The 19,471-nt window shown below is 36.5% G+C and overlaps 1 protein-coding gene across 2 annotated transcripts; it reads right to left on the bottom strand.

The window, feature by feature from the left end:
* Positions 1-10,845: 10,845 nt before the first annotated feature.
* On the bottom strand, positions 10,846-17,812 carry cdv3 (carnitine deficiency-associated gene expressed in ventricle 3). 2 transcript variants are annotated; one of them, XM_042510323.1, is made up of 5 exons: positions 17,405-17,812; positions 15,831-15,907; positions 15,092-15,225; positions 13,552-13,714; positions 10,846-12,554 (listed from the first exon to the last, which is right to left on the bottom strand). In XM_042510323.1, exons 1-5 carry the CDS (start codon positions 17,588-17,590, stop codon positions 12,428-12,430), a joined length of 687 nt encoding a protein of 228 aa, XP_042366257.1. In that variant the 5' UTR covers positions 17,591-17,812; the 3' UTR covers positions 10,846-12,427. The 2 variants fall into 2 exon arrangements, with proteins under 2 accessions (XP_042366257.1, XP_042366258.1); XM_042510324.1 differs by having other exon boundaries at positions 15,831-15,904.
* Positions 17,813-19,471: the final 1,659 nt, after the last annotated feature.

Genomic DNA, 19,471 nt, shown 5'->3' with positions numbered 1-19,471 from the left:
GGTGCGGCGAGCCTTGCAGCGATGACAGCAGCTTCACCAGGGTCTCATTATGGATCTCCAGGTAGGACGGGTGCAGAGAAGGCGTGCTCAGTCCTTGTCTTCACTTCCTGCAACACCTGAAAACCATGTCAGAGGTTCAAAAATGCATACTTTCTGTCTGGGTTACAGGAGGTAAATATTTTCACATGATGTCAGTTACCTCCTAAAGTAATTTCCATAGTCAGCTTTGCTCTGATGGTAGCAAAATAGAGACTCAGTATAACTTTAGAAATGTCTTCGTAGCATTTTCTGTCATTACAATAAAAACAAGTCTAAGTCAAAACCTTTAATTATGGCTAAACTCTATTTAATTGTCCCAGTGAGCCATGCTGATCAGCAATCATGCATAACATCAGGGACCTGGAATTAGACACCAAGCTTAACAGAGGGGACGCCATAATTAATTAAATGAACTGCAACTGTGCCTTTTCTGTTATGGTTTTTCAAAATATTTGCCATGAAAAAGGCTTTATAGACAAAAGTTAAGGACTGTCCTTTATTTTGCAATGTAGGAGGTATCTGGAAGTGACTTTAGTTGTGTGTATATGTATATATATATGTATATATATATATATCCCACACTCACACACTTAACTAACCAGTTCTTCCCGTTCCAAGAGGAAATTTGTGCTACATTCGAAGAAATTCATTTGAAGTGTTCTTGAGCTATCACGGTCACAAGAATGAGAGGGATTTACGGTCACATTGACCTTCACCTATGACTACCAAAATCTAATCAGTTCATTGTTAAATCCAAGCGAACATTTGTGCCAAATTTAAAAAAAATCCCTCAAGGTGCTCTTGAGATATTGTGGTCATAGGAATGAGACAGATGTGAAGTCACCCTAACCTTGACCTATGACCACCAAAATCGAATCAGTTCATCTTTGAGTCCAAATGGACTTCTGTGTTAGATTTAAAGAAATTCCCTCGAGGTGAGGTGTTTAGATATTGCATTTACGTTCAGAATGGGACACACAGATGGACAACCCAAAAACAACGCCTCCGGCCATGGCTATCACAGACACAGAGGCGTAAATAAAGGAGCTTCTTGCACATGAAGACATATAACAGGATTAGCCTCAACCTGGTTTTGGATCCTCCTGCATCTATGAGAACTGTATGATACAGTAGCTCGTATGTATCACACATTACAGCTGGTCTCCACCAAGACTCCACCCACTGACATGTACACTATAAAGCAGGTGTATGTTTAGAGAGGAGGCTGATCTATGGTCAAGATGAGAGGGCTCACACTGCTCTGTTTGTTTGGATTAATTCTCACAGAATCGGCTGTTAAAACGTTTAAACCGGTGAGTTTTTCCTTGATTAACCAATCTTAAAAGGTATATAGCTTTATCTGCTAGGAACGATATTTAATTTTGTGTTAATTCTTTGACTTTCTGTAAATTTGTTGTTGTTGGCTAAATAAAATTCTTCACTCACTTTGCAAAATGAAATAGGTTAACTTATTGATTGTGCTGCTGTTGTGTTTGAACTCCAATGTCAATGTCCTCACTATCTAAACACTGGATTAAGGGCTTTATTCCAATCTCAGTGGCCAAAGGGAGGAAGAGTACCGCTTTACAGCGACGACGAGTTTGAGACGACAGAGTCATCAATGGTGGGTACAAAGTTGTAGAAGAAAGTCCTTTTTACTTAAATTTTTCATTAGATAAGAGAAGTCAAAGAATGGAGTGTCAAATATTCTTATAGTCAACAAATTGGACTTGGACACCTGTGCATACGAAAACCGTAACAAACTCCACCTACTGCCATGCACACTATAAAACAAGAGTATGTGCAGATCGGAGGTTAATCCATGTTCACGATGAGAGGGCTCACACTGCTCTGTTTGTTCGGACTGATCCTCACAGCGTCGGCTGAGGTGAGACTGGTCATATTCCCCAGAATAATTCTTAAATGGTATTGAAAATTGTTTAAATTCTTAAAACTTTAATTTATTATAGCAGCATCACCTAGACCTGGTGTGGCAGGACTGGAGACGATATCAAAAGAGAAATAACTTTAATTGATTAAAAAAAAAAAAAAAAACTAACTGCGAAGTTTTTCATTTAAATGTTACTTGAATGCTACTTTGTAGGTCTCCAATGAATGGAAGCCAAGATAGGAGAAAATATTTCAATATAACAATAAAACTACAATCTCACTGTCAAATTTAAATCACTGCTGCACAGATATTATTTTAACAATTAAAAATGTAAAACTGTAAACTTAGCGCTATTTTAAATTTCACGACTGAAGCATTTTGGCTGTGTATAAAATTTAAATAACAATGGCCTTTCTTTGCTTTCATATGGACTTTGATAATCATTTTGATACTGATAATTTTAGTAAAAGAAATATATTAAACGTACAGCGTATTAAATATGCTATTTGTTTAATATTAAGGATTTTTATAGAATGTTAAAAGAGGTTTTCACTTTATCCTCCTTTTTTGGACATGAAATACTTTATTGGTTATTTCACTGATTTTTAAAAAAACGTGCATGTATTATTTTTTTCAATTTCTTTTGCATGTTCAAAATAAATCTAAAACTAAATCTAACTACAAATACATTTCGGTCGGTAATTTAGTTGCTTTATTTGAAATCCAGTGTCAATGTCCTTTGCAAACAAACTGCCAAATGGACACTAAGCAAATGCTATCATGTCCTTGGACTAAATCATTATAAAATGTATTTTTTTTCAGTGGCCAGAGGGGAGTCAGCTGCCAATGGAGGGTGTGACGAACTCAACCAATTCAACCAACTCATCAACGGTGGGTAGACTGTGGGTTAACGTGATTTCATTATTCTCCAAATTTTGGAAATCAGAGTGTGTTGTTCTTGCTATTGGTGTCGCCTGCTTCAGACAGATTTGTTTCGATCAGTGGTTCCCAACTGGTCCGAGTTACGGGGTCAAAATTTTTCCTCAGTCATTAATTCAAGGTGTACACATTTGAGAAACTACCAGATATTAAATTTTATTTCACAATATGTAAACAAATGTTGGCTTAGAACAAAAAAATACACAAAAACAAAATAAACAGAAAAAGCACTTGAAAATAAAAAGCCTGTGCTGGAAATTAACTGCACTTAAATTTTTTTTTTTTTTAACAACTTGACATGTTCACGAATCACTTGAGGTCCATTCAGAATGGACCCATGACTGACTTTTGGACCGCGATTCACCAGTTGGAAACCACTGGTTACAAAAAGTTAGGTGAGAGCTGCGTGGGACTGGGAAACATATTTTTATCCACATTTCTCTTCACATCTGATGTCATGAGAGGAGATTAATGTTGCTTTTTTGCAGATCTCTCAGAAATTGAATGATTTTATTTTGTGATAGAGAATCTCTGGTAGGGTGGCAAAATTAATCAAAGGCAGTTTGGCATTTTGGCCAAGTGCAAAATCTAAACCAAAGGAAATGCATATTTTGGTAAAGTTAAAAATGTGTCCAAACATACTGGTTTTCATTCATGATTTTCAATAAATTTCGCTTTATCCAACAGAGTCCTTTTACTGCACAAAGACTAAAAACTGAATGTAACCTGTTAATGATTTGAATATTACTTGAATTTTACTTTGCAGGCCTCAAACTTATTTTTTTAAAATTCTGAATTACACCAACTGAAACACATAATATTTTAATGTTACGCTGTATTGCGCCATTTCTATGTCATTTGTTAACTTACGCAGGAACAAGCAAACATCCACTGTCGTGTCACTGGATTAGAGTAAATGTGTTTTTTCTATCTATTACAGATTCTACTGGAAAGACAAAATGTGGAAAGTGCACTGGTATGTAAACTTTTATAAAGTAAACCAGTTATAAAACATATGAGTGTTTCTGAGGCAGCGGGACAAATAAAGTTTAACAGCCTCGAGACAAACTCTGAGACAAAGTGTTAACATACATGAGTGCGTACTGAAGATTATCGATTATATGTTACTTACATCAGTAGTGATGTTGTGTTGCTGATTGTTTTTTCCATCAGGGGCCTGGTACTCGGGAAGCAGTTGAAAACTCCTTTGGGTTCCCACCTGAAGAGGAAGAAACCCAGGTAAGAAACTGTTCCGAAATATTTAAGGGTGTTTTTTTATGTAATTTAATGTCATTGAGTTCTGTATTTCTCATTTGATGTCACAAGTGAAATAGCATCTTATCTGAAAAATGAAGTCAGTAATACTGTTCGTTATGTATGTGTTTCAAAAGAGGCTATGCTTATTAACTGGAAATAATTAAATCTGCTTTTTAGCTGAAATGTCTTATCTTTTCCAGGAAAAAGCAAATAAATGAAACACAGCACACGGCAGAGGGTTCAACCCAACAGATTTACACATTTAAAATCCAAGTGCAGAAGTACAGCGATCAGGAAGAGACGCCACCGGGCGTACCATCGCTCTGCTCCTTTTAATTAAACATTTTATCAAAACCAATATGTGAAAATGTTCTTTCATTTCCTGATTGGGTTATGGAAAGGTCAGTTAAGTTTTCTGGGTCTATTCCAAAGACATTCATCAATCTGTGTAAGTTATCTGCCATTTGACAAAACGAGATAACGCAACAATTAATTACCATAAACACACACATTTTTGACTCAATCCCACATACACATACCTTTGTTTGAGCTAACATTTTCTGAAAACTACAACCAAAATATACAATATATATTTACCCAAATACCTCGACACTGATATTGAGATGATATTGTGAGGGTGACTATTGGTGCTTTAACAAAATATTTACACAGTAAGATTTTTTTTCTACGTGGGTGAAAGCAAATAATGCTGTTAATTTCAGAAAATAACATCACTTTACCATAATGCAGCCTTTAAAACAACAAAAAGATCTCCAGAATTTAAGATGAATTCTTTCATATCATGATATTGATAAAAGCTCATATAAATATCTTGCCCGCCCGTAACTAAAATGATATATTTGTGAGCCGTTTTTAAGAATTAGCATCAACAGCAGGAGAAAATGGGTTTGAGGCTGAATGCAGAAAGACAGATTTTGGCCAAAATGTCTTTTTCTGGACAATTAAGACATTGCGTAATTCTAAAAAACACCTTTATTTTTGTTAGACTCGTCTTTTTTCAGACGAATAGAGCCGAAACAATTAATTAAAAAAATGTATCTTCAACTAGTCTGATAATAATGTTAGTCCTTTTTTTTAAATCAGGAATTTTAAACATACTCTGATTTTGAGCTTCTCAAATATGATGATTTGCTGCTTCTCTTTGTGACATTATGTGATATCAAACAAAATATCTTTGAATTTGGGCTTGACATTTGGAAGATGAATCTGGAGACGTCATCTTGGGAAAATTAGAATATATCTTACTAATATTTCACTCTTTTCTAACATTTTACAAATAAAATGATTGATAAATTGGAGAAAAATTAATCAGTTTGGATAAAATTAATCTATAATGAAAACAACTGATAGTTGCAGTTCCCTACATAACAAATTTTTTTAAAAAAAAAATACATTTTTACCTAATTTGTGCCAACACAGATTAATGCTCCCTAACATCTTTTATGGAAAGAGCAGAACTATAAAAGCCGTTTTAAACAGGCTTACAGGCTTAAGTATGCTTAATTATGAGGAAAAGCCTAAAAAATTTCAATAGTATTTCAATAAATTATAAAAGTTATGAATTTGAGATGGACAATCGACCTAAAAACATCATGAATTCAAAGTGATTTTCCGTCTTTCTCTCACAAAAGAAATATTTCAGATTAGAAACAAGCCTCAATTATATTATTTGGTTATGAAGTAATGTTGATTTTTTTTTATTGTAAGCCTCATGTTTTTTACTTCCAGTGGCAAAATGTAAGCAGAATAACACTTAAAAAAGAGAAGCAGTTTTTGTTTGAGTAAGCCTGGCAAATATACCCTGTTGGACTTTGATATTAAACTACAAACACTTTTATGCAATACAGAAGCGCATCAGACTCCACCTTCTGACATGGACTCTATAAAACTGTTCAAACATATTGCAGTCGACATTGTAATCAAGATGAGAGGACTAACAGTGCTGTGTCTGGTGGGATTCATTCTCGCAGCCTCGGTAAGAGAGTGTGGTGAGATTAGATTTTACCTGATTTACCAAAAAGGGACTCACTTTAATTGATATAAAATAATTCACACAGAAATTGCTCTGTAGGTTTGATATGTTACTCAGGCTCTTAGCTGCTCAATAAAGTACTGTAGTTTGCTAATTAATTACTTTTTTTGTGTTACCTGGAGTTGAATTGTTGTTTGCATTAGTCTTTCAGATGTTATTTGGTGTGCTGTGCTTTTAAAATTGCAAGACTATTGGTGAACAAAGTTAAACATAGGTTGCAGAGCCAGACTTAAACTTAACTTCTTAAATGAGGTACATAGATGTACATTGTTATTTTTTCCTTCAAGAATCAGTGTAAAAGGTGGAGCATTTATCACACTGAAGGCACAAAAAAGGCAAATGGATATTATGCAAACACCCAATACTGGGTATCTGATTTGGGTTTTTTTTAATGCAAGTGTTATATATTTCAATTTCAGTGGTCTGAAGGAGGCACAGTGTCACTCATAAAAAGGGAAGTAAAAGAGACAAAGGTAGGTGAAAAAGTGGCAGCAGGTAAATCCGGTCCAAGAGATCACTGATGGGACGTCTGTTATAATGGCCAGAGAATTAAAATACATATGATACAGTGTTAGCTCTATGTTTTAACAGTTGATAAATCATATTCAGCTGGCAGTGCTGCAGCAAAACATACACATATAGGCTTTAAAAGTATTGGAAATATAATTTTCACCATGAAAAAGGCAAAGTATAGGGAATTTAAGGTAAACTTATAACAGAAGCACTGTATAACACAATACAATTACACAGCAACTGGTCCCAACTGGTGGGTCGCAGTCCAAAAGTGGGTCATGAGTCCATTCTGAATGGACTGAAAGTGACTCATGTTGATTTGTAAAAAAAATACAACAAAACACTTCATTTAGGACAGTGAATTTCCAGCACAGAGCTTTTATTTTGAAGTGCCATCTCTGTTTATTCTCGCAGCATTTATAATTTAATAGTGCTCTCAGCCAATGTGTTGTTTTCATTTTGTGAAATAAAAGAAAATTTGTGGTAATTTATCTATTTTGTGGACCATGAACTAATGGCTACACTGACTACACTAGAAAGAGACTAGACTAGAAACTCTATTAACTTTTTGATACTGTAATATTGTAACTGTTGTCTTTTTCTGTTTTTAAAGGCTGCATTTCAGGAAAGCGATGCAATTTTCTGACTGTTCAAGCTGTTCAATTATTTGCCTTTACCCACATTACTAATGAACATTTATCAGCAAACCTATTTGGGTAAATATGTTGTGAAAGCACCAATAATCAACCAACAGTAATCACAATATCAACATCGAGGTAAAAAATATTTTCTCCATACCATCAAGCCCACAACTAAAGTGGAAACTGTGTCATTTCACAGACTCTTGATCCTTGCTTGAAATATGTAAATCATTACAGCTGTCTGTCAAAAAGTATCTTAAAATCAATATGTTTTGGGTTTTTTTGCTTACTCTTTCATATGTTGGACTTTTTAGGTTGTACAGTTACATGTGCTTTTTTTTTAATATATTAAGACTTTTTTATCCCTCATTTTCTTTTTCTAAAACAGATTATAACATGTTGAGTGCTACAGTAATAAAGCTTGCTAATGCAACATTAACAAAATGCTATGAGGACTTTTATGGTCCTGACCCAGTTCTTGCTGGTCTTTGATGGTTTAGCTGGGTGGACACAAGCTGGACATGCTGGTGTGACCAGCCTGTCGAGCTGCGCACATTTATCTTTATGCATATCCCATGACAGTAGACTTAACTGATTTATGCCCTCTACTTTTCATACCTCATATTTTGCTTTCAATTTTACAGGAACTTTAATGCATAAACCAGCTAGAGTGACCATCACAAGCTGGTATGACCAGCTAAACCACCATAAATTGTGCAAAAACATACCTTTAGCTGGTCAAGTTGTTTTTTCAGCAGGGAAATAACAGACAAGTCTCAAGTGTCTCCTAATTAATTTTCACAACACACAGAAATGAATGCCAAATTGAAACGTTGATATCCTTACCTGTTATACAAGTGTTGGTTGCATTTTTACTGTTTGTGGCCCCACGTGGCTGTAATTCAATATTTCCAGACAGTTTGGTCTTGGGGAGGTATAATATCATCCCTGACAGAAAGGAGAAAACAGTAAGAACAAAAAAATACTTTAGATTATTCAGTCTGCCTCTGTATAGCGGAGAAAAAACAACGTTTTCATTATTTGCTTAAGTTTGCAAAGGGAACGATATGTGACCGAATCGTAGCTAGCCTCCACACACTGATACCATTAGCAACAAGTGGGGCTAACCAGTGCTACTGTCGATGTGTATGACGTTAATGAGCTTAAAACTTAACAACAGGAATTTACAGCTACATATCACAAGTTGACAAGCAAATACTAGCGATGTTGCACCAGAGAAATGTGATTACCTGAACAGGTGCCTTGTTTCCAGTGCACAGCTGTCACTTGCCAGGTTAACGTTAGCTTCAATATTAGCTCCGGAATCAGTGTTTCCACCTCCTCGCTGCTTTTATCCACAAAACTAGTACTTTCAGCGTCCTCTTTTCTGTTTTTTTCGCAGTTGTCAGTTTCTTCACTTTGTTTTTTTTTTCAATATTATTGTGAAGCCAATTTCCAGTAACTTGATTTGGTTACTCCGCCATGACAGATCGACTGATTAACCGGAACGAGTTCACGGCGCAGTGATACGCTGCAGCGCCACCTGGTGGCTGGACAAAGCGGATTAAAATAGGACCTGATCAGAAAACAAGGAGCACTAGAAAACTGTATAATGAAATATTGCCTACTCAAAACAGTATCTCTAATACAAGGCCTGTTTATGGTTATTATTGGCAATGTTTTGTGATTTAAAAAACTCCAGAACTGCACATGCTAGGGGTCGACAGATTATCAGCCTGGTTGATTATTGGGGCCGATATTTGGCATTTTGCCAATTATCTGTATCGGCGATTTTTTTAAATGATTGACGATAAAATTAATTGATTAAAAAGTGCAGAGTGTCAGCAAGGGGGGAACTTTTACTTTGTAAAACCTAAGGTAGCTATTTTTATTTGTACATTTTTTATTTATATTTTCACCTGAGTTTAGAAAAAAATAGCTGGGAACTTGCCATATATGATGCTGAAAGTCTCAGTTTTGATTAACATTTGCAAGGCATTTAAACAACGTTTTGTATTGGAGTTTGTTGAATTCAAAATTCTAAATATTGACAGAAAGATTTTGGTTTTTATTGTAAATCGGTTCCAAATATTGGTTATTGGTCTCGTTAGGTATTAATAATCAGTATCATACCTGGAAAACCAATATCAGCTGACCCCTTACATGTGCAGTGCTGCAGCATAGGTATAGATTTCATGGAGACACAGAGGACATGTCCCCCTCAGTATTTAGAATATGCAGGGTTCACACACATTTTCAAATTTCAAAAACTTTATCATGACTTTTCAAGGACTCATTTAAAAAAATCCCTGCCTCACTTGCAAGGGTTTTCCAAACATATTAGATTCTGTCTCTATTTAAACATAATTTCAGCTAGGTGGCATATGTGAAGAGAGAGGAGGAACACAAGAAGAAAAACGAGGAAATGTGACAGGAAGAAAAACTTTGTGACAACAGATTTGTTGTTGTTATGCTACATGGAAGGTGACTGTAACAATTTCATATCACTTAGTGTAATTCCATGACTTTTCCAAAACATTCAGTGTTTTTTTTTTTGTTTTTTGTTTTTTTGTTTTTTTTTTACCAATTTTACAACTTTTCCAGACCTAGAAAACATCATTGTGACCTTCTATGACCATGGAAACCCTGAACATGTGCATTTTTCCCCTTACATAAAATGAGATTTCAGAGGGGACACAGTTGACACATCTTTTTCTGAGAATTTATACAAAAACATCGAAGTAGCAGAGAACTTTTACTTTGGCAAAACTATACGCCATAAATTGATGCAGAAAAAGCACAAATTGGTGCATAAAAATTCACCAAAATGCAGGGAATTAGGTGTTTGACGCTCAAAGTTTTCTGTCCAAGGAACCCCAGACCACCAATGTTGAAAGATACCCTTGCGAGGCATTAAGTTCCCAATATATCAGCAGAGAAAAGTGCCTGATAGCCAAACTCAGACACAAGTGCAATCATATAGTTTGAAACAATTTATCAAAACTAATTTATTCTGAAAATTTTACCTCCTTCCCCTCAGACCACACAACCTCCGGTCAGTATCTGGAACCCTCTTGAGAGCGACGATAATTTCGGGCCTGATCCAACTTTGGAAAAAGGGAACCAGGTAGGAAACTATTCAACACGCACCACAATTTGGCGTTTATTATGATTTTTAAGATGCTTAACTTTGTCTTTTCCGCAGACGCAAAAATGAAGAAGGAGGGTCGGAGCAGATGGCGACATGTTTCAAATCAGAGACGATGATTTAAGTACTCTGCTGGTGTTACTGCCTCCTTTAAATAAACATTACAAGTATGCTGTGTAAGAAAAGTTTCTTTTATTTGTTAGTATGCTGGAACTTTTGATAATTTTTTCCACCATTTCTCAAAATGAGACGCCAAATAAGTAAGGGAGGTTAACACAAGTCTTACAACTGGACAACATTTTTCTGGGAAAAAAGACACCGTATACAGTAAATCCCCATTTTAAAGATTTAGACAAGACTTCAGTCACAAGGATCACTTTATTTTTTTGTGTTAGGCTCTTTTCTTTTCATCACAAATATTATCTACGTCCACCCAAAGTGTTCCAGCGGGGATCAACGCTCCCCGACATCTTTTTACGGAGAGGACAGAAACATAGAACATAAATCCAGTTCTTCACCTTTCTAAACATAAACTATGCTTGTAATAAAAACCCTTTTGATTTTAACTGGGCATGCCACTTAATTTGTAAGTGGGTCGTACTCTGTTGGTTTTTTCTGACAGACGAGTAGTTGCTGTAATTCTGGAAATTTATGCACAAGCTACTGGTTCTACACAACTGCGATGAGGGCTGACACGTTTACCTTTGAGAAAAAAGCCTTGATAAAAAAAAAAGTCTTAAAACTGGGGTTGAAAGGAGCCACTTCACAACAAATTATAAATGGCCAAACAACTTCAACAAATGTCCTTTTAAAGTGGTTTTCTGTCTTTTTTTCTTGTGAGCGTCTGGTGTCCAACCACAGTAAAGCATTTGTTACCAAAACAATAGTTTCAGATTAGAAACGAGCTTTAATTTATCTTTTTCCGACGTCTAAAAAGACCGAGAATGAAGCAGGGGCAGCAAAATCAAACAGTGGATATGAAAGTTAGTAGCTGTAATCATCAGGCAAACTACAGCAGCACTACATTCTTGAACAGAAGGATTTTTTTCATTTGTATGTTTTTGTTTTGTCACAGAGTGGTGAGATCCAGAGGCAGGCAGCAGCCTGGAGACAAGAAGCACAGTTCTCTTCAGATGACAAAGCAGTTTCTCTCTCTATCAGTAAGGCCACTTTATATAGAAATTCTAAATGAGGACCACAACTTATCGCGTCTTGTCCATAGATCTTTGCAGAGTGTCGTCATCATGAAGGGAACAAAACAAAAGCTTCAAGTTTCTAAATTAAAGAGCCTGATGGCCGGCTTGTATGCGAGGGGGCAGGGGCTGATGTTTGCCCCGTTCACCACCACAGCGAGAGAAAAAAAAAACAAAAAAAAAACAAAAAACAGTCCACGTTGTCACCACCAGCTATGCTGCCGAGGTAGTATCCCCACGCCCGAAGCCCCCACCGCAACTCAAAGACACACCCCAAAATACCATGTGCGATTGGGTTATAACGATCTTGCAAAAAAATAGATATTTTCACAGAAGTTTGTAAAATCATCTCGCCTAAAGTTATCCTCTGTGGCTTTATCGAAGCAAGTTGAAGTCCAGAGAAAGGTTGCGCCACACAACTGCTGCTCTGAGTACAATCCACAAAGGACAGATCTGTCTGCTGTCGCTGCTGCTGCAGTGTTGTACGTTTGGGTGTATTTTTGCCAATTCCTTTTCAATTATTCCCTCTTTCAACAGCCCCTTCAGATGCAGTCCTTCAGTTTTGCCAACCAATGTTGTGTGAAGTGTGCTGCTATTTGTTTAAAGGGTGTGTGTGTGTGTGTGTGTGTGTGTGTGGTGGTGTTGGCATGATGAGCTCTGTCAGGACTGCAGTCGACACAGCTGGAGTTCAGCTTCCTTCGAGGGGCTGGGCAGGACCGTGCTGAAGGGGCCAGGGGACGGAGGGGAGCCTTTTTACTTATCCCCCAGGATGGCGTACTGGTTGTCGAGCTGCAAGTGCTGCATAGTGGCGCCACCGGTCTCCTCTCTACCGCGGTTTCTGTGTTTCACAACTTCGAAGGTCTTCTCCATTTCCCTGTCCCTGAAACACAGACATGTATTGCTTCAGTTAGGCTGCAACAAGACATAAACCCCCAACTTTAAACAAACTTCAGATGTCCTGGTCACTTTTTTTGTTTTTTTTGACCCCATCTGGATCAGACTCATTTAAATTTTAAGTTTGTTACAATACTAAGTCCCAATCCAATACTTATGTTTTCCTAAATAATAGAGCTGCACAGTGCACACTTTAGAAAGAGGACTTGTTTCTTTGTGTTTTTTTTTAAAAATTTATTTATTGGCTGATTATTATTCATTTATTCATCAATATATATATTAAAAAATAAAGTATACCATAGCAAACCTCTCTTCAGTATTTTTGGCCTTGTCATGTATTGACAAGATTTTTCTGTCCCTTTAAGAGTATTCTCCAGTGTTTGTTGCTTCGGTGCAGTCTTGCCTGAGTAACCTGAATCGACTGAATCCGTTGTGTGTTTTCGTCGTCTGCACATCTTTAGTGTGGATTACGCTTCATTATTAAATCAGTCGTTATGGCTTTTTGGGGTTTTTTATTGCACCTGCAGTGGCGTGGTGAGTTTGACTGTAGTAAGCTCTGCACAGCTGTGTGTCTCTGCTCCGAGCAGGGCAGAGAAACACCATGCGCTATAGCTGAAAGCAAAACCAAGGCTCTCACACTGAGCTGAAATGAAACAAATGCTCATAACTTCGGTCTTATTCTGCATTTTCGTTTATGGTGCGTGGTGTTTCTCTGCAGGCGGGGCTCGGCTGCTGCTCTAACACAGGAGCTCCGCAAAGAGGAGAGACAGACAGACAGTGGAGAGATGGAGATTTGATGAAGACTGCACTCTGTGTTGTTCTGCATGAAAGTCTAACACCTGACATAAAACAAAGGATCTGATTGTGATCTACACAATGTAGCCAATACCAGTCAGTCAAAAAAATGACCGCCACTGATACCAATCTTTGACATCGGATCGGGGCTCCCCTAAACCAAACGTTTGTAACTGGACTCCACCTACTTGCGTGTCTCCATATGCTTGGCGGTGGACAGTAGAGAGGGGAACTGTGTGTCGCTGAAGATCTCAGGAGGCCCCTGGGTGGGAGCTCGTCTGGTGGTGGACAGCCGAGCTCCTGGAGGGCGATATACACCAGAAGGCTTCGACTCAGGCTCCTCTGCCTCCTCTGTAATCAGAAAAATTACACCAGTTAGAAGAAAAACTAATTCAAATAAAATTTAAGACATTTTTTACAACTTGACCTTAAATTTAAAGGTCCAGTGTGCAGGATTTAGGGGGATATATTGGCAGAAATTGAATATTATATATTGAGTGTGTTTTCTTTTGTGTATTATCACCTGAAAATAAGTGTTTTCGTTACCTTAAAGTGAGATGTTTATGTCTACATAAGGAGCAGGTGGTCCAAGTCCACAAAGTCTGACATGTTTCTCTGCCATGTTTCTGCCGTTCATGTTTTTTGCATCTCCTACCGTAATTAACAGTCCCTCTGCGATGAACAGGGTCAGAAAAACGCAGACTTTTAACGTTAAACTGCTTTTTGCAATGTGCCAACCAGCAAGGGATAAACACCGGTTTGTATCGTGAAACTGTGTCCACAAAGAAGTTTCTTCTTTTTCTGAGGAGTATTTTTTAATGATTTGCAATAGAAGCACAGCGTATTTACATCATGCTACAAACACCAGAAGCGCTCTAAATGCATAGAGGCCGCGAACACAAAGCCACCACATATAGGTGTTGTGTCCGAGTCTGTTTACCGTCAATAATGTTTCCCTCCTGTTGAAAATTGTGTTTCCGGTAGCACCAACCCTGTGATTTTTCACTGCGACGAGCAGTATGAAGGATTCACAGGATTTTGTGGCATATTACGGTGAGGATGGCAGATCGCAACCAGCTGAAACTTCTCCAGGTTAGAAATTCATCAGTGTTAATTGTTGAGGAGGTTTTAGGAGCCGAATTATCCACAGAGGTCTCTTCTTCTCAAAAACAAACGAACAGAGTGATAAGAACCTGTTAAAATACTGAAAAAAGCAGTTTCGCTTTAAAAAAATCTGCGTGGCTGCTCATCATGGACGGGCTGCTAAGTGTTATTGCTGATCCAAAATGACCCTCCACAGAGCCAGTGTTTGGCTGTCCGGTCTGGGCTACTGTAGAAACATGGCGGTGCAAAATGAAGGACTGTAGACGCAAACCTGCTCCCCATGTAGATATAAACAGCTCATTCTTAGGTGGCAATTCAGCTTATTTTACACAATAGAAAACATGAATTATATTCCATTTCTGTCAATATAGCCCCCCCTGAAACCCTGCATTTTTTGGGGTTTAATCCATTTCATTATTTGAACAAAACACATTAATAATAAGAGATTTAGTCATGAACCCTCATGACCACTTAGTATCCCATATTTAGCAAGTGTGCCTGATAAATATGAGTTCAGCTTAAAAGACAGGACCACGGAGGAAAAGACAACAAGGGTATTGTTAATGAGCAGCAATCCGTTCACCCCCCCGACCCTTTCAAACTAATGAGCGCTGGTTTACTCACCCACGGGTGCAGCAGGAGCCGGGGCGGCACCAGACTTGTTCCAAGGACCAGACACTTTGTCTCCGCTAACCAGAATGATTTCTCCATCCTCCCCAACCTCCTCTTTCTCGTACTCCTCTTCCTCTTTCTCGTCACTGTAAACAACCAGAAGACAGGTGAGCTGAGGTGAACTCATAATGAGCTATCTACAACATCTTGTTTGTATTTTGCACAAGAAACTATAACAAAAACAATTACACAAAATAAGGATGCAGAAAATGACTAACAAGTAATTCATTTTTGACATTTTATTCATTTGTGTTTAAGTATTGTGACTGTATTACACCACAGGTATCAATCCATATAGTAAAAGACAAGAAAAACACAATACAGACTGACAATTATATTTAAAAGTCCCTAAAAATAGGAAAACTCATCTCTAATGTAATATTTGCAGAAAATAGTCTGCTTGAAAATTCATTTTACACTATTTGGGTAAATTGTGCAGTTTACTTGTAATGTTGTACTCTTATGCATAGTATATATCATAAAAAGGGGCCATTAATTTACTCAAAAAATAAAATATGACTTGGTGATTTTGTGCATCTCACTCTGTGGGATTTCACTACCTTAATTCCCAACAGTTTCAGTCACGCCCTGAAATCTTAGTTAAATAGCTGATTTTGGTTGAATTTGCATTTACATGTTCCAGTTTCCTTTCATTTCATTTTTCACAACCCAACACACACTTCACTCGCACCTTATCTGTAAAGCTTGGAGCCGCAGCCCGCTGTAATCCACTTCTTTCTGCTCAAACTCTTTCCATTCCTCGTCCTCCTGGGCAAAAGGAAACATTGACATACAGCAGCACCCGACAGTGAAACGACATTAAATAACGCTTTATTTATTTAGACTCTTCTCTGATAAGACATCTGCACTGTGGTCTTCCCAAGAAATGGTTACACAAGCCTTAACAGCTTGGATCAACGTTTGTCACCAACATGGTAAGTTCTTAGGGACTGTTTGTTATTTATGACAGAGGAAAGTTTGTGTAAAAGGGGAGAGGCATGTCAAATAATTTCCTACACACTGGGGAGGGATTTCTGTTTTCATATAGGCATATCATTTTAAATGGCTGTATTTTGTATTTCTTTTATCTCCAATATTTTTTTGAAATCGTCAAAACACCATTTATCAGAGCAAAATCTGTAAAAACAGAAATAATCATTGGATTTTCACATTATGTCGCTTCTTGAACAGATTCACTTCTGTCAGAAAAAAACATAACCAAATATGAGCTTAACCCTTTGAAACTTGGAGCGACGTCACTTTTCTTGTGCTGCTTCTTATTATACTCAAACAAAATAGTGTTTATATGGTGTTTCATAAGATCTGAAACTTTCACCATTATATACAGCAAGTTTTCATAAAGACTGTTTCACTGGTGTTGGTTGAGTGTAATAAACATATTTTTTCATTTATATTTGTAATTGGTGATCATCAAAATAAAACGCCTATAGATAATCAGCAAAATGTCACATATCAGCTCTGAAAATCAGCCAGACCGATTAACTGTCGACCTCTACCTCTAACATCATATACACCATAAAGTTCCCAGCAACTTTTTCTATAAAGTCAACTGAACATTTAAACAAAATTAAAAAAAAAAAAAGCTGCCTGGGGTTTTACAAAGTAAAAGTTCCTCCCATGCTGACACTTTGCAGTTTTTAATTAACTTTATTGGCGAAAATTAAAATGAAATTACGATACAGGCCAAATATCGACCCCAATAATCTGTCGACCCCTGGTCAAAACGCAACGAGGTCACAGCACAGCCACCCTCTCCCTGTGATAAATAACGAACAGTCCCTTAACAGTGCTATATGGACGCTAAAAAGACTTAAATCCTGTAAAAACTTGTGACAAATGGCGGCTCGGCCTAGTTGGACAGCCACGACTGAAATAAAGGGATGACAGCTTCCCCATGAACACACAGGGCCTTTTACAAACTATCAGCTAAAACACGGCTCTCAATCGTTGACGTGTAATTAATATTTTGACACATAACGGAAGCTAAGGTTGTAAAAAATTAGCATGTTGCTAAAATTTTGATACAACGTGTGCCAAAGGGAGCCATATGTTAGCTAGCAACCGGCTTTTCTCTCTTTTAAATCTACTACAGTCATATTTCTCATAAATAAAGCGCTAAAGACGTGTTAGCAAAGCAGGCTAAATTTAAACAGGAAGCACAATGTGACGAGGGATGCAAAATTTGACACGACACCGGTATCTGTAAAAAAAAGACGCCAAGGCTCAAAAAGTTACCAGAGTTACCTTTTCAATCTGAGCGTCCTGATTCTCGTTTTTCGCCGATTTTTCTTTCTCTCTTTTCGTCTTTTTGACCACAGCCGACGTGGACCCGGCGGCGGAGTCCTTGCCCTTTCCTTTCTCTTTCTTCTTCTTTTTATCCCGCTTGGCAAAGAAATCGTCCAGGCTCTTCTCCGGTGGTAGATCCGCCATTTTCAAAGAGCAACGTTTAAACTAGTGCGCTAACCGAGCAATGACAAATGTGAAAATCTGCTCTCCCGCAGCGACGACAGCGGCTCAGACGGTCACTAAATATGGAGTTAGTCCTTCCTCTGACGGTTTGACTTCTGTTACAGGCTGATAAAAATTGTCCACCCGGGATCTGTAGCTGACTCGATGGCTATCCTGACAACCATGCCATGCACGGGCTATTTGACAAATCTGTACCGTCACCCGGAAACACCTCGACCCTGAGCCGGAAATACTACGAGCAAAAAAAAAAAAGTTTTAATTTTATTTAAAATTAGTTTAAATTAGTTAAAAACCCACCTAAAATTTAATGTGAAAATATATTTATATAATATATTTTTTTTTCAAGTAGTGACAAAATTCTTGCATTTGCAGGAATTAAGTGTAATGAATATATATGATAGTAATAGATAGATAGATAGATAGATAGATAGATAGATAGATAGATAGATAGATAGGTATATACTTTATTGATCTCAAAACTGAGAAATTGGGATGTAGCAGCGCCATGCAGTAAGAACAGAGAATAAAGAGCACACATTATTAATAGAATATAAAGGAATATGCTTAAAAAAACCTAAGAAAAAAACTAAGAGACTGTACATATCTATACATATACATGTGTAAAGTGCGGAACAGTATCTGAATAAATATAAATAAAAATAAAGTCAGCAGTGTAGAATGACATGGAGCTAAGACCGGAGTTTAGCGCAGACAGAGAGTTATTGATAGCATAATAATAGCAAATGATAGTAAAACTAAATATAAACAGCAGAAAATGGAATAAAATATTTCAATCTCCTTTTATTGTGTTTTAATTTTTGAAAAATCATCTAAAATTAAATATGAAATTTTGTTGAATTTCATTAAATATTTCTGTTTTTACTACATTTCTTCTTGTTAAAAATATAACAGCAGTAAAAAACGAAAAAAAAAAAAAGGGAAAAAGAGGACATTTACTTTTTGTTTACTGTTTATTTACTCATATTTAATTCAGCATCTGCTCCAAGTTTGGATTGGTTGTGCATGCACACCTTTGCTTAAATATCGTAACAATATGCTTGCAGTTGAAGGAATTAAATACAATGAATAGAAATTATAGTACAATAAGAGTAAATGATGGTAAAACAGAAATCTATTTGGCAAAATAAATAAATAAAATAAAATAATTACATTACAAGTTCCTTTAAAAATATTTATGTTTTTACTACTTTTCTTTTTGTTTAAATATAGTAGTAACAATATGCTAGCAGTTGCAAGAATTAAATATTATGAATATAAATAATATTACAGTAGGAGTAAATAATAGCAAAACAGAAATGTTAAAACACTACATTCTTATTTTAATTTATTTTTAACCAAAACCCTCTAAAGTTATATGCAAAATTAACTTAAATTCAAGTTTGATGTCTTAAAAATATTCAAATTTTTTTAAATTTTAGAATAAATTAAAAAAATATATATTACTTTCCTTTTTTGCTCACATATAGTAGAAATAATATGCTTGCAACTGCATGAATTATATATAAAGTAAAGTATATAGACGGTAGTAAAATTAGAGTAAATAAGCATAAAAAAAGTCTGATTGACATAAAATGACAATATTACATTTTTATTTTATGGTATTTTTGAAAAAACCTCTTAAATTAATGCAAAAACATTTTAAATTCAATTTTAATGTCTTTGAAGCACAATGTACTAAACAAACCTTAATTTAAAGAGCGCTTTTCAAAGCAGTGTTACAAAGTGCATGCATTCATGCAATTGTTTACAAAGGAGGTTAAATAAAGAACCGTCATCACGATCTAAATAGATGGATTTTAAAATATTACTTGGAACTGACAC

Source organism: Plectropomus leopardus, chromosome 21 (genome assembly GCF_008729295.1).
Source record: "Plectropomus leopardus isolate mb chromosome 21, YSFRI_Pleo_2.0, whole genome shotgun sequence".
NCBI lineage: Eukaryota > Metazoa > Chordata > Actinopteri > Perciformes > Serranidae > Plectropomus > Plectropomus leopardus.
The sequence above is the reverse complement of the archived record's forward strand: the minus strand, read 5'-3'. Positions and strand labels throughout refer to the sequence as shown.

Bases quoted from the DNA above. Each gene is read 5' to 3' on its own strand.
- cdv3 (XM_042510323.1), bottom strand. From the start codon at position 17,590: ATGGCGGATCTACCACCGGAGAAGAGCCTGGACGATTTCTTTGCCAAG. The intron at 13,715-15,091 runs GTGAGTAAACCA...TTCTGATTACAG, and splicing joins GGCTCCTGCTGCACCCGTGG to AGGAGGCAGAGGAGCCTGAG. The intron at 12,555-13,551 runs GTAGGTGGAGTC...TCTGTGTTTCAG, and splicing joins AAGCATATGGAGACACGCAA to GGACAGGGAAATGGAGAAGA.